At 39.2% G+C, this 13949-nt stretch overlaps 1 protein-coding gene across 1 annotated transcript; it reads right to left on the bottom strand.

Moving 5' to 3' along the window:
• Positions 1-284: 284 nt before the first annotated feature.
• LOC133614821 (ras-related protein Rap-2b) lies at positions 285-7134 on the bottom strand. Its single transcript, XM_061973093.1, has 2 exons — positions 6111-7134; positions 285-1187 (listed from the first exon to the last, which is right to left on the bottom strand). The coding sequence occupies exon 1, from the start codon at positions 6694-6696 to the stop codon at positions 6145-6147; it is 552 nt and encodes a 183-aa protein (XP_061829077.1). The 5' UTR covers positions 6697-7134; the 3' UTR covers positions 285-1187; positions 6111-6144.
• Positions 7135-13949: the final 6815 nt, after the last annotated feature.

Here is a 13949-nt window from a genome sequence, read left to right as displayed (position 1 = left end):
TATATTTATTTATGAATGAATTGTAATCACTGTTTTTTTTCTATGTCATTTATTTTATCAGTTATATTAATAGTTGGGTCCATCAAAAGGTGTATTAGTCCATGTTGTATTTCTGTCTAACATTTGTTTTCTTCAGTATTTCTTTCAGTTAATAGTGTCCTAAAATTAGTTCACTTCGTTTTATACCTGTATAACTTGTACGGTTTTATAATGGCGACAGCTAGGCCCTTGAACTGATTCATTGAATATTAGACATCATAAAAAAAGAAGAACACAGCCTGATGTCATGTTTCTTTAAAAAAGCCATCTGTATTAAACATTTTTTTTTGTTTTGTTTTTTAAACAGACCACCCACAGTTAAAAGGCTGGCCTGAAATTCAACATACAATCAAGATTAGATTTGTCAACATCATGTAGCACATCATCATCATCACGTGTCCTACAAAACATAGGATTGATTGAAGAGGTCTGGAAGCGTCATTATTATTGTTCCAGTACCTGTGCGTTTCAAGACTTCTAGATTTGGCCAGGCAGACACTGCAGCATGAACGAAGGCGAATTACGGGGGAAAAGATAAAAGACCCAAAACGTAGAAGAGACGAGAAGCACCATTCCGTGAACAGAACCCCTGCAGTCTTTATAATCAGGGTCAGCCCTGAAGCGACTATCTGGAGAGGAGTGGATTTGCCACGCTGAGGTTTTTGTTTTTAGACGGTTGGCACTAAATGGGAACAGCTGAAGTTTGTTGGGTGAGGGGATAGGGCGGGGGGGGAAGGCACTGGACGTGAGGCGGTCGCCACGTCAAGTCAGCTAAAGTCTCCTCCCACACCCGATGAGATTGTCAGGTTAGTCCTCCACCAAAAAAAGAACCATGAAGTTGTACCCATCCAGGAGTGACTGTGCAGTTATTTAACAAAATATACTTTACTAAATATCCTTTTAGAGCATCTTTAAATGTTCTCTATATTGTTTCCATGTCTGGAAGTCGTGGGTGGGAGGCGGTCGCTCCAACTTGGGATCAGACCTCAATTGTGGACACTGACCACGCAGGAAAGATTCTCCGACCCAGCAGAATTCCTCAAGAGTGGACCCATCCCCTTTGCCTCGGTTACTCAACCCTCCTCCTCCTCCTTTTGTGATCCTGCGCCATTCCTCTTCATTCTCCTCCAAGGCCAGGCCGAGACACACTGCCACAAACAAGGAAGGGTCACACATTTACCAGGGAGTTCGAGGAGATGGTCATGGTCCCTATTTAAGAGAAGAAGTGCAACACTTGTGTGAACTAAGCCAAGCGCTAACTTTCCAAAAGATAATCGAATGCGAGGAACAACTTGTCTCTCCAGTTCTGCAAATGAGTCAAGACACTTCCTCAATCCATTCAGATTAAAACCAGAACAAACAAAGGCTGACTCAAGTCTGGAAGGACATCAACAGAGCTTGTGTCCGCATGAAACACGGCTGAAAAGTCCCATGTAAATATGTGATCTAGGAAAAGCTAACATGAGGATGCGTAAGCTTATTGTTTATAGATGCTTAATCAATTATTGCTTTAGTCATTAAGACATTCGTAGAAAAGTGTTGCTCTTTTACATTACACTGACGGATAGGAGTGTGACAATACATTGATTTAGGGTTGTACGGTACACCGGTATTAGTATAGTACTACGATACTAATGAATCATATTCGGTACTATACCGCCTCTAAAAAGTACCGGTCCGCCGTCGTCATCACGTCGTGACATTGCTGGTTTACGAGCAAAGGAGCGTGTTCGGCAGCGCACACACACAGAGTACTTACAAGCAGGCACAGTGTGTAGACAGAAAAAGGAGAACGGACACATTTTGGCTTGAAAAGTAAAGATAAAGGTAAAGTTATAACACTGAAACGCCCTCAGGAAGAGGTACTTTAAGACATGGCTAGCTAGCTAGCAGCTAAAGTCCATTCGCAATCTGCAGTGTTTTAGCTACTTCTAAATCACTAATCCTCGCCTCCATGGCGACGAATAAAGTAAGTTTCTTACACGTTGCATTATCACTGGAGGACGAGGAATAGCTAAACATGCTTCACTACACACCGTAGGAGGATACAATAGCTTACCGGCATCGAAATGTAAACAAACGCCATTGGTGGATCTACACCTGACATCCACTGTAATGATACCAAGTACAATAGTGTATCTAGTCGATACTACTATGATTACATCGATATTTTTTAGCATCACACAATCTTCTTTCGTTTTTTTTAAATTTATATTATGTTTATAAACTCAGGAAATACGTCATGAGGACTTTGAATATGACCATTGTATGATCCTGTAACGACTTGGTATCGGATCGATACCCACATTTATGATATCATCCAAAACAAATGTTAAGTATCCAAAAAACAGAAGAATAAGTGATTATTACATTTTAACAGAAATGTAGATAGAACATGTTAAAAGAAAAAATAAGCAGATATTAACAGTAAATGAACAAGTAGATTAATAATTCATTTTCTACCATTTGTCTTTAATAATGTAGACAAAATAATAGGTAGATAAATGACACAATATGTTACTGCATATGTCAGCAGACTAATTAAGAGGCTTTGTTTGTTTACTTACTACTAAAAGACAAGTTGTTTAGTATGTTCACTATTTCATTTAAGGACAAACTTGCAATAATAAACATATGTTTAATCTAATGTAAGATTTTTTGCTAAAATAAAGCCAATAATGCCATTTTTTGTGGTCCACTTTATTTAGAAAAGTATCAAAAAGTACCAAAAAGTAACGAAATACATTTTGGCACTGGTACCAAAATATTAGTATCGGGACAACACTACGTTGATTTATTAAACTATTCCGATATTTCACATAACGATACCATAAAGGAAAAAAGACGCAGCATACCGTTTATTCTTTTTTGTCGTTATGAAGTGTTTTATTTTACTCTGTGGTAGACTGTACGCGGTACATTATGGACTGCCGCAACAATCTTGGGTTACATATGCAACACTATAGATTGGCAATATGTCCTAAAATCATCTATACCATGATATATTACAGCATCCTGTCTGGTTAAAAAGGCGCCTACCGTATTTTTCTAACTATAAATTGCACTTAGAATCCTTTCATTTTCTCAAAAATCGCCTTATAACTCAGAATTCATTAATTCTGGTTGTGCTTATCGACCTCGAAGGAATTTTATTTGGTACATGACGTAATGATAAGTGTGACCTGTAGATGGCAGTCACACCTAAGAGATACGCGTGGACTTCAAGTTGAAGCCTGTTCAATAAATGACGCTGGCAAGCACCCATAAGCAAACAACACCAAATTGTTGATGTTTCATTGAGGATAAATAAAATTACACACAGCGCTCAAAAATCTGCTACGAAGCCACAACACACAATTGATACCTGCTGATGTGTATTTAGGATCTGCATAACTCCCAAAAATGTGCAGGCATCCACCTTTGTAAGCTCTTTTCCTCTATCCTCTTGTTGTAGGAAATTCATCCCCCGTTGTTGCCATTTTTACTAAAAAGTAGCGAACAGTTCTAACTTATATCGGTCAGCAGACTCGCTGTAAAAGCGCTAAAAACTAGCGGTACAACAAAGATGACGGGGAGAAGACGCTGTCGAAATGGAGGCACATAAATAAAACCGCCCACAAAACGAGAGATGGTCTGTAAAACATAACTCATGTAACATCTTGACAAAAGAACCACCATTACATAACCACAAAGAAGTGTTTTAATGACTCCTTTATTGCGCCAAATCCGGTGCGCCTTTTGTTTGAAAATAGATCCGCATTAATTGGCATTGTGGCTTTTAATGAGGCGTGGCCTATAGTAAAAAAATTACGGTAATTTGGCTGCTGACATATGCGGTATAATTTTTAGTAATTTCCAGTTGTGTTATTTTCTCAAAACATTGTGAATCTCTGTGTTAAATTACTGTTACTAACTGATTACTTACTCTTGTAACGAGGTTATATCTACACTTCTGTTAAAATGTACTACTATGTACTTATTATTCTGTTGTTTGGATACATAACATTAAATTAGGACAATACTACAAATTTGGTTATCGATCTAATACCAAGGAGTTACAGGGGCAATGATGATACCAACTTCAAATGATCTATAGCTTTGAATGATTACATTTTAAACACAATTATAATCATACAAAAACACAAAATGGTGGCGTAACAATATCAATTCAATATTCAAATCATATCATACAATTGGCTCTGATTTAGATCATTTGTTTTTCCTTTAAAGGTAAACTTTCCTTACAGAATAACACAAGAAGCACAACACGGGTCATCGCCATTCAGCGTGGACGCATAGTTCATCTGGCAGACTATCTCTGACGTAGATTACCGTAATAACTCGTATAACACCCCAAAGCACAGATTTCGACCACTAAAATACTTTCTATAGTTATTTAAAAACAGCACTGCACATCAAAATGGCGGCGACAGTTTTGATGTTAAAGGTAAAAAAAAAATAATGGAGAACATCTGGCGGGCCGGATTGAAAATCGTAACGGGCCGCATGTGGCACACGGGCCGTATTTTGCCCAATTTTACCTATACACAGTAGAAGAATACAAAAAAGCAGCTAAGCGAATCAATACAAAGCATTTTGTAAAGAATGAATGACAAAGACGGCTCATCTCCTGCATTTGTCTTGTATTTTTGATTAAAATACAGCGCAGTGTCTTAACTTTTACTTAGTTTAATTATTAAACATCTTAAAAAGTGCAGCTACCAACATATGCTATTATTTAACAGGCCAATGGGGAAGTCACAATTACACCCATGAACTCTGCCTAGTAACAAGTGGCCACGTGAGCAGGAAAAATATACATATATATATATATATAGTTAGCTCGATTTATTTTGTTTTAATAAGGAATATGTTGTGCTGTAAATAATAATAATTCACAGTCTTACTTTGTGTAAGTTTATAGTAGTTTTTATCACGTAAACATCACTAGTCCTAAAATGTTACCACAAATGTAAACTAGCGGATGTCCTACAACAATGTAACACCCCACCCTTCCATGAAGTTTTTGTAGGAACTACTTATGTCGTTTGTGAGTAGTTTTGCTTGCCGTCAAACAAACGGCGACTACTGAAGTCTTGCTAGTTGAAAGTAATGACGCGAGTTTCAAAGTCACGTTTTTTAATCTTACTTACTTACCATTGCAAAAAGCAAGGACGGTGCGGAACTTTCCTTTATTCAGAAGGTATAAATAATGACAAATAAAGATAGAATACTATTAACCACATGTAAGTGTAAAAAAACAACAACATTATGATTTGTACATTTTCAGAATGTGCTTGTTTTAATTTTAAACATAGAAAACAATCTTAAGTTGTCTTTATTTTTAAGTTATCGTGCCGTGATTTTACCAGTCCGGCCCACGTGGAAGTAGATTTTTCTCCATGTGGACCCCCATCTAAAATGACTTTGACACCCTTGACTATGTTACCACAAATGTAAACTAGCGGATGTCCTACAACAATGTAACGCCCCACCCTTCCATGAAGTTTGTGTAGGAACTACTTATGTCGTTTGTAAGTACTTTTGCTTTACTAAAGTCCAGCTAGATGAAAGTAATGACGCGAGTTTCAAAGTTTGATCGACTTAACTTACCATTGCAAAAAGCAAGGACGGTGCAGAACTTTCCTTTATTCAGAAGGTATACATAATGACAAATAAAGATAGAATACTATTAACTGCAACATGTAAGTGTAAAAAAAACAACAACAACATTTTGAGTTGTTCATTTTCAGAATGTGCTTGTTCTATTTTTAAACAAAGAAAACAATCTGAAGTTGTCTTTATTTTGAAGTTATCGTGCCGTGATTTTACCAGTCCGGCCCACTTGGGAGTAGATCTTTCCCATCTAGAATGAGTTTGACACCCCTGACTCAAACAATGTTACCACAAATGTAAACTAGCGGATGTCCTACAACAATGTAACGCCCCACCCTTCCATGAAGTTTGTGTAGGAACTATTTATGTCGTTTTTTAAGTAGTTTTTGCTTGACTAAAGTCCAGCTAGTTGAAAGTAATGACGCAAGTTTCAAAGTTTGATCGACTTAACTCACCATTTCAAAAAGCAAGGACGGTGCAGAACTTTCCTTACAGGATGACACAAGAAGCACAACACGGGTCGTCGCCATTCGGCGTGGACGCATAGTTCATCTGGCGGACTATCTCTGCGAACAGCTCGTCCACGGAGATCTTGTTCTTGGCCGAGGTCTCCATGAAGGGACAGTTCCATTCCTCCGCCAGCGCCTTACCTTCGCCGGACGACACCTCCCGCTCCCCCTCCAGGTCCACTTTGTTCCCCACCAGGATCATAGGCACCCGCTCGTACCGTTTGACCCGGATGATCTGGTCCCGCATGGGCTTGATGTCCTGGAAGCTCTGCTGGTTGACCAGACTGTAGACCAGGATGAAGCCCTGCCCGTTTTTAATGTACAAGTCCCGCATGGAGGCGAACTGCTCGGTGCCGGCCGTGTCCAGGATCTCCAGCACGGACGGTGAGGAGTCCACTTCGATTTCCTTCCGGTAGAAATCCTCTATTGTGGGGTCGTACTTCTCGATGAAGGACCCCGTCACGAACTGAACGGTCAAGGCGGATTTCCCGACCCCTCCGGAGCCGAGGACCACCACCTTGTACTCCCTCATGGTTCCTCCAGCCGATCACTGCCAGCAGTTTTGTTCGGGCTCCAGGGCGTGGCCGCGGACTACTGCCGCTACCGGGGGGGTGGGGAGTGGGGATAAATGCGGTGCTTTCCGACCCGCACTCAGCTCTTATGTTGTGACATGTCGGAACAGCGCCGGTTCTAATGCGAGCTTCCCCCTCTAGTTGTTGATCAAGTAGGCAGCGAGCACTAGTTTTCCCGAGCTGGCACAGTCACTGCACCACATATAGTGTTTCCTGTTTTGACTTTCAAAACAAAACAATAACGATGACAAATCGTGTCATGTATCTGCCTAAATTAATAATAAACATGTACACACTGGGTTATTTGTATCTAAAAATTGTTTTACATATTCATATAATCAAAAGTAAAAAAAAAAACGTTTGATGATAGTTGATTTTACACGGGAATCGCCCGCAACAGAACAGCTTCCGGTATGTGTTTGCTAACAATCCTTAACTTTAGTAGACGCTATTGGTTTCCTGCCCACGCTCACTTCGCAAGCATGAGTGGTACGTCACACTTCCTGTATTTAAAGGTGCAGTGCAACTCCAGAAAAACAACAATTACAGTGTACACCAGGGGTCTGCAACCTTTACTATCAAAATAGACATTTTCCACTAAAGAACACTAGTACATAGCAGCAAAACGTAACACAGCTTATGAACTTTTTTAAAAGGTTTCATCTTTGTAGTTTTTTATTTCACAGGAAAAGCAACCTGTTCATCTGAAATTAAACTTGTTTCCTGTTTTGACTTTCAAAATAGAATAACAAAGATTACAAATTGTGTCATGTATCTGCCTAAAATAATAATAACAAATGTACACACTGTTATTATTTAGATAAAAAAAATGTACATATATACTTTTTTAAACTTTTGATGATAGTTGATTTTAAACGGGAATCGCCCGCTACAGAACAGCTTCGGTATGTGTTTGCTAACAATCCGTAACTTTAGTAGACGCTATTGGTTTCTGCCCACGCTCACTACGCAAGCATGAGTGGTACGTCACAATTCCTGTATTTAAAGTTGCAGTGCAACTCCAGAAAAAACAACAATTACAGTGTATACCAGGGGTCTGCAACCTTTACTATCAAAATATAGTTTTCCACTAAAGAACACTAGTATATAGCAACAAAATGTAACACAACTTATGAACTTTTTAAAAGGTTTCATCTTTGTAGGTTTTTTATTTCACAGGAAAATCAATCTGTCCATCTGAAATTACACACATCTAGTGTTTCCTGTTTTGTCTTTCAAAATACAAATAATAAAGATTACAAATTGTGTCATGTATCTGCCTAAATTAATATTAAAAATGTACACTCTGTTATTACTTATAATCTAAAAAATATATAAAAATTCATATTTTTCAACTTTTGATAATAGTTGATTTAAACGGGAATCGCCCGCTACAGAACAGCCTCCGGTATGTTTTTGCTAACAATCCGTAACTTTAGCAGATGCTTTTGGTTTCCTGCCCACGCTCACTACGCAACCATGAGTGGTATGTCACACTTCCTGTATTTAAAGTTGCAGTGCAACTCCAGAAAAATAACAATTACAGTGTATACCAGGGGTCTGCAACCTTTACTATCAAAATAGACATTGTCCACTAAAGAACACTAGTATATAGCAGCAAAACGTAACACAGCTTATGAACTTTTTTAAAAGGTTTCATCTTTGTAGTTTATTTATTTCACAGGAAAAGCAACCTGTCCATCTGAAATTAAACTTGTTTTCCTGTTCTTTTTTTGGCCGGTATACCCACTGAACCGAATACACTGGCTTGCAGTCTTTTTTTCTTGTCTTCCTCGCGCCTCGGAACTCAGCCTGTGCACATTCACGGCCTCACGGTAAACTGTTGGAACTTTTTCCAAAAAATGCAAACTTTTCTCAGCGCAGGTTTAAAAAAAGATCTGAGGGAGCCACAACAAGAAAAACCATGCCATGCTCCTGCGCATGCGCAGGCTTGATTACGGAAAACAGGCTGAAAGAAACCTGTTGGCACAGTTGTAATATTTTTTTTTTTTTTTTTTTTATAAAGATGAAACAGAACTATGCAAGCCGAGCGTAGAAGAAGAGTGAGAGCAAGAATTTTTTATTTTTTATTTAAATGTTATTATTTAATCCAATATGTCCACCTTTCTCAGTGACACTGAATGTATGTGATGGACACAGCAAGAGTCAGAGCAGGATGCAAGTGAACTGTGACCCTTTTCATCAAAAATATGTGAGTTTTAAAGCGCTCCAAATGGTAAACTATTGTAAGATGTAGTGCACGCTCGGCGGGGGGAACCTGAGAGGCACTTTATCAAAGTCAACAGTCTTGTCACGTTGAAACACGGCCAAAGTCAAGAGCTCTCCTTTTCCCACTAGTCACACATTCCGAGCCTTTACAATAATAGCGCAGCGTGTCACATTCAGTCCAATTGTGCTCAGAAAAAAGGGATTTCTGAAAAATGGCTCACACGTCATTAAATATGTATTAATGTTCATGACTTCCAATCAATCGTAGCAAAAGATTGGTGATGCTCATTGAGGGACTGACCAAGCTTAACAGCTGGCACCATAGTTTCTAACAGTGGTGTGCAGGTCAGGGCCAACAAGGCCTTCTCTGCTGGCACATAAATCATGATCATAAATTAATAAAAGGTCATTTTATTTTTTATTTACATTTCTTAAATATAGAAAAGTATTCATCATATTATCTTCATGTCGTATTATGCTCCAGTGTTGCTGTTTTCAAGTTAGAGCTTATATCAAAAGAAAATTCAGCTAGCTTGTTGCCAGCGCTGTATGAATTCTGCCGGAGGCCTTCGGAACCAACATTAGCGAACAGAGGACATTCAGTTTAACAGACAGTTGCGATACCCGATCAGATCATAAGTTGTTGACAGTAGCCTTCCGTTGAACGTGACTGTGATTGGATACTCACTTGTCACTCCCAAGTATCCTATCACAAGTTGTGACTTACAAAAGCAGAAAGCGGCACCGGAGCCATACCCGGCCAGCAGAGAAATCAGCGGTACTCACTTTTTTAACCAACAAAGAAGCAGAGGTAAAACGTTGAGATATATATTTGCAAGGGCATTTTCAAGAAGGATATTTAAAGGCCTACTGAAACCCACTACTACCGACCACGCAGTCTGATACTTTATATATCAATGATGAAATCTTAACATTGCAACACATGCCATACGGCCGGGTTAGCTTACTAAAGTGCAATTTTAAATTTCGCGCGAAATATCCTGCTGAAAACGTCTCGGTATGATGACGCCTGCGTGTGACGTCACAGATTGTAGAGGACATTTTGGGACAGCATGGTGGCCAGCTATTAAGTTGTCTGTTTTCATCGTAAAATTCCACAGTATTCTGGACATCTGTGTTGGTGAATCTTTTGCAATTTGTTCAATGAACAATGGAGACAGCAAAGAAGAAAGCTGTAGGTGGGAAGCGGTGTATTGCGGGCGGCTGCAGCAACAACACAAACACAGCCGGTGTTTCATTGTTTACATTCCCGGAAGATGACAGTCAAGCTTTACCATTGGCCTGTGGAGAACTGGGACAACAGAGACTCTTACCAGGAGGACTTTGAGTTGGATATGCAGACGCGGTACCGTGAGTACGCATGCTTCCAAACATTTCATCGCTTGCCCATACGTGCGTGCCGCTATGTGCATGTCACGTACGTAACTTTGGGGACTTTGGGGAAATATATGTGCTGTATGAACTTTGAGGAGGTGAACGGTACTTTGGGCTGTGGGATTGAGTGTGTTGTGCAGGTGTTTGAGTTGTATTGGCGGGTTGTATGGACGGGAGGGGGGAGGTGTCTGGTATGCGGGATTAATTTGTGGCATATTAAATATAAGCCTGGTTGTGTTGTGGCTAATAGAGTATATATATGTCTTGTGTTTATTTACTGTTTTAGTCATTCCCAGCTGAATATCAGGTCCAACCCGCCTCTCACAGCATCTTCCCTATCTGAATCGCTCCCACTGCCCTCTAGTCCTTCACTCTCACTTTCCTCATCCACAAATCTTTCATCCTCGCTCAAATTAAAGGGGAAATTGTCGCTTTCTCGGTCCGAATCGCTCTCGCTGCTGGTGGCCATGATTGTAAACAATGTGCAGATGTGAGGCAAGGCTTTTTTATCAGCGACCAAAAGTTGCGAACTTTATTGTCGATGTTCTCTACTAAATCCTTTCAGCAAAAATATGGCAATATCGTGAAATGATCAAGTATGACACATAGAATGGACCTGCTATCCCCGTTTAAATAAGAAAATCGCATTTCAGTAGGCCTTTATAGAGAAACTAAATCTTGTGAGATGAGGTCGGCCGACCCCGGAAACTGGTTAAGCTGTCCTGGCGGTGAAATGGTTTGCCTGCCACTTCCACTCAAATCAACCAACTACGAGCGGTACCAATGGCTTATACGGCACCAAAGAGTCGTTACAAATTGTAAATTCAAATATATTTTTTCACATTCAATATGTTTTTTACAATTATTTTAGTTTTGACAGTACCATGTCCGATGCGGGTTTATTGATTTTTAAATGCGCCAAAAAATAGCCTGTTTTGTACACTCGTGACAAATTGAGGTGATTGAATGCACAGTAGTGCGCAAGTGTGTTTCTGTATAGTATTTTTCAAGCCGTGGTCATGTGGCGATATAAATGATGGTATTTTGAGAGGTATTTATTGAAGTAGGACAAAGTAAGATGTCACTGAAGGCCAAGGTGGGAAACACACTGGTTTCTAACAACATGCAGATTTACCATGTTGTTTTTGTTATGTGGAGGGCCCAAATGACTGGGTTTGCCCTGGGCCCCCAATTGACTAAATTTAATTTTGAGCATTTTTGTTTGACTTAACCGTGGCGAATAAATAGCTTATTTGTTTTGCTAATTATAAACTATGTTTGTGTGGACACTGTTTTTGTGTACATTAAAAAAACAAACGACCGACTGGCACTCAAAGGACTCATAAGACCTGCTGCCCCACCTAAGTTTCGACATCTCTACCTACGTTCTGACTCATGCCCACGACTTTTTTTTTTTTTTACCTTAAGGCAAATATTCTGTCATCTGGTTGCTTAACTTCACAATGCTGCAACATTAGTACACATTTGACAAATGTATAAAACTTTAAAACAAGGTTAGTTGCAAGAATATAAAATACTTTGTTTTTGTTAATAATCCATTTTTAAAGGCCAGACGAAGACCAAATGTTTCCCTTATGAAATAATGTAAATCCAATCAGTCTGTTATGACACAAAAACACATTCTATATAGAGCCACTACTACTATTGTAGTTTTACATTCATAAAATAATGCAAAATGCACACATAAAAGACAAAAGAAATCTATAAATAAACATTTAATATCATGTTTACCTTTATGACATACTACTTTGTTTCAACTTCTTTCTTGAATGCATTAGCCTTACTCACTTTATTTATCAAAGTGCTGGTAATTGTATATGATAGGCCATTAGGGACATTATTCAGAATTACCTCTGATACACACTACGGAAATGCTCTCACATAAACAACGGAAATGTTTTTCTCTCACACACACTACTGAAACACTCATGCACGTATACACACTACTGAAACACTGTTATACACATTACTGAAACACTGTTATACACACTACTGAAACACTGTTATACACACCGTCTCCGCTCGGGATGGTTTCCTGCTGGCCCCACTATGGACTGGACTCTCACTATTATGTTAGATCCACTATGGACTGGACTTTCACAATATTATGTCAGACCCACTCGACATCCATTTCTTTCGGTCTCCCCTGGGGGGGAGGGTTACCCACATATGCGGTCCTCTCCAAGGTTTCTCATAGTCATTCACATCGACGTCCCACTGGGGTGAGTTTTCTTTGCCCTTATGTGGGCTTTGTTCCGAGGATGTCATTGTGGCTTGTGCAGCCCTTTGAGACACTTGTGATTTAGGGCTATATAAATAAACATTGATTGATTGATCTTATACACACTACTAAAACACTCTTATACACATGTAAGAGGTAATTCTGAATATTGTCCCTAACGGCGCCTCATAACTAACTTTTTTTGGCTGCATGTTGGTCTATTTTGCAGCCGTTCATAGTAACATTTCAAAAAAGAAAGAAAGAACACAGAGACTTGTGATGCAACTGTGTTCATTAGCAAAGAACTACAGGGTCAAGCAGTGACGACATGACAAGGGTAGAATGACTCCCAAGTAGGCAGGTAAACACAGGCCCGTTTTGTAATAAACACACGTTCGGAACACAGTTGGAGTCATCCAGTGTTTTACTGTAATAACGTGACAAAACAGTCACAAAAGCGGGGGATTTTTTTGTCTGAGTACTTATTTCGTGGAATGATATAGGGGCAAACTGTTTAGTTTGTTAGGCACAGTTTTTTTCTGCATCATAAACTGAGAAGATACCATATTTTCCAGACTGTAAGGCGCACTTAAAATCCTTTTTTCCCCTCAAAACTCGACAGTGCGCCTAAAGTACGGAATAATTCTGGTTTTGCTTACCGACCTCAAAGCTATTCTATTTGGTACATGGTGTAATGATAAGTGTGACCAGTAGATGGCAGTCACACATAAGAGATACGTGTAGACTGCACTATGATGGCAGCCACACATAAGATATACCTGTAGACTTCAATATGTCTCAAGTAAACAACACCAACATTTTATATGTTCCATTGAAAATATATAACGTTATACATGGCACTCAAAAATCTATCAAAATGTTTTAGTAGGACTTTGGTAAGCTATGAAGCCACACCGCTTGATGGATTGTACTGTGCTTCAACATAGGAGTATTATTATGGTGTGTGTATAAGGTAAGACATATTATCTGCCATTTTGTTTCACAATATTATGCAAAAGCAACTTTTCTTACCTTCTGGTACCTGCTGGTCTGTATTTGGGATCAGCATAAGTCCTGAAAATTTGCGCGAGTCCGCCTTTGTAGTCTGTGATGACTCCACAGTCGATAATCTTCTTCTTGTTCTCTATCTTCTTTTTATGTGACATTCATCCTCCACTGTTGCCATTTCTAACATAAAATAGTGTAAAGTTCTTACTTATATCTGTCAGTAAACTTGCCATGAAAGTGCTAAAACATACCGGTGTAGTGAGTTTACATTATTCACCCAAGGAACTTTAGTTATTAGAGAGTTCCGGTCAGATGGTTTTTCACGGGACACATTTCGGG

This window comes from Nerophis lumbriciformis, linkage group LG17, assembly GCF_033978685.3.
Source record: "Nerophis lumbriciformis linkage group LG17, RoL_Nlum_v2.1, whole genome shotgun sequence".
NCBI lineage: Eukaryota > Metazoa > Chordata > Actinopteri > Syngnathiformes > Syngnathidae > Nerophis > Nerophis lumbriciformis.
This window is presented reverse-complemented; position numbering and strand designations above follow the sequence as displayed.

Coding starts and splice junctions, on each gene's coding strand:
- LOC133614821 (XM_061973093.1), bottom strand. CDS start 6,696: ATGAGGGAGTACAAGGTGGTGGTCCTCGGCTCCGGAGGGGTCGGGAAA.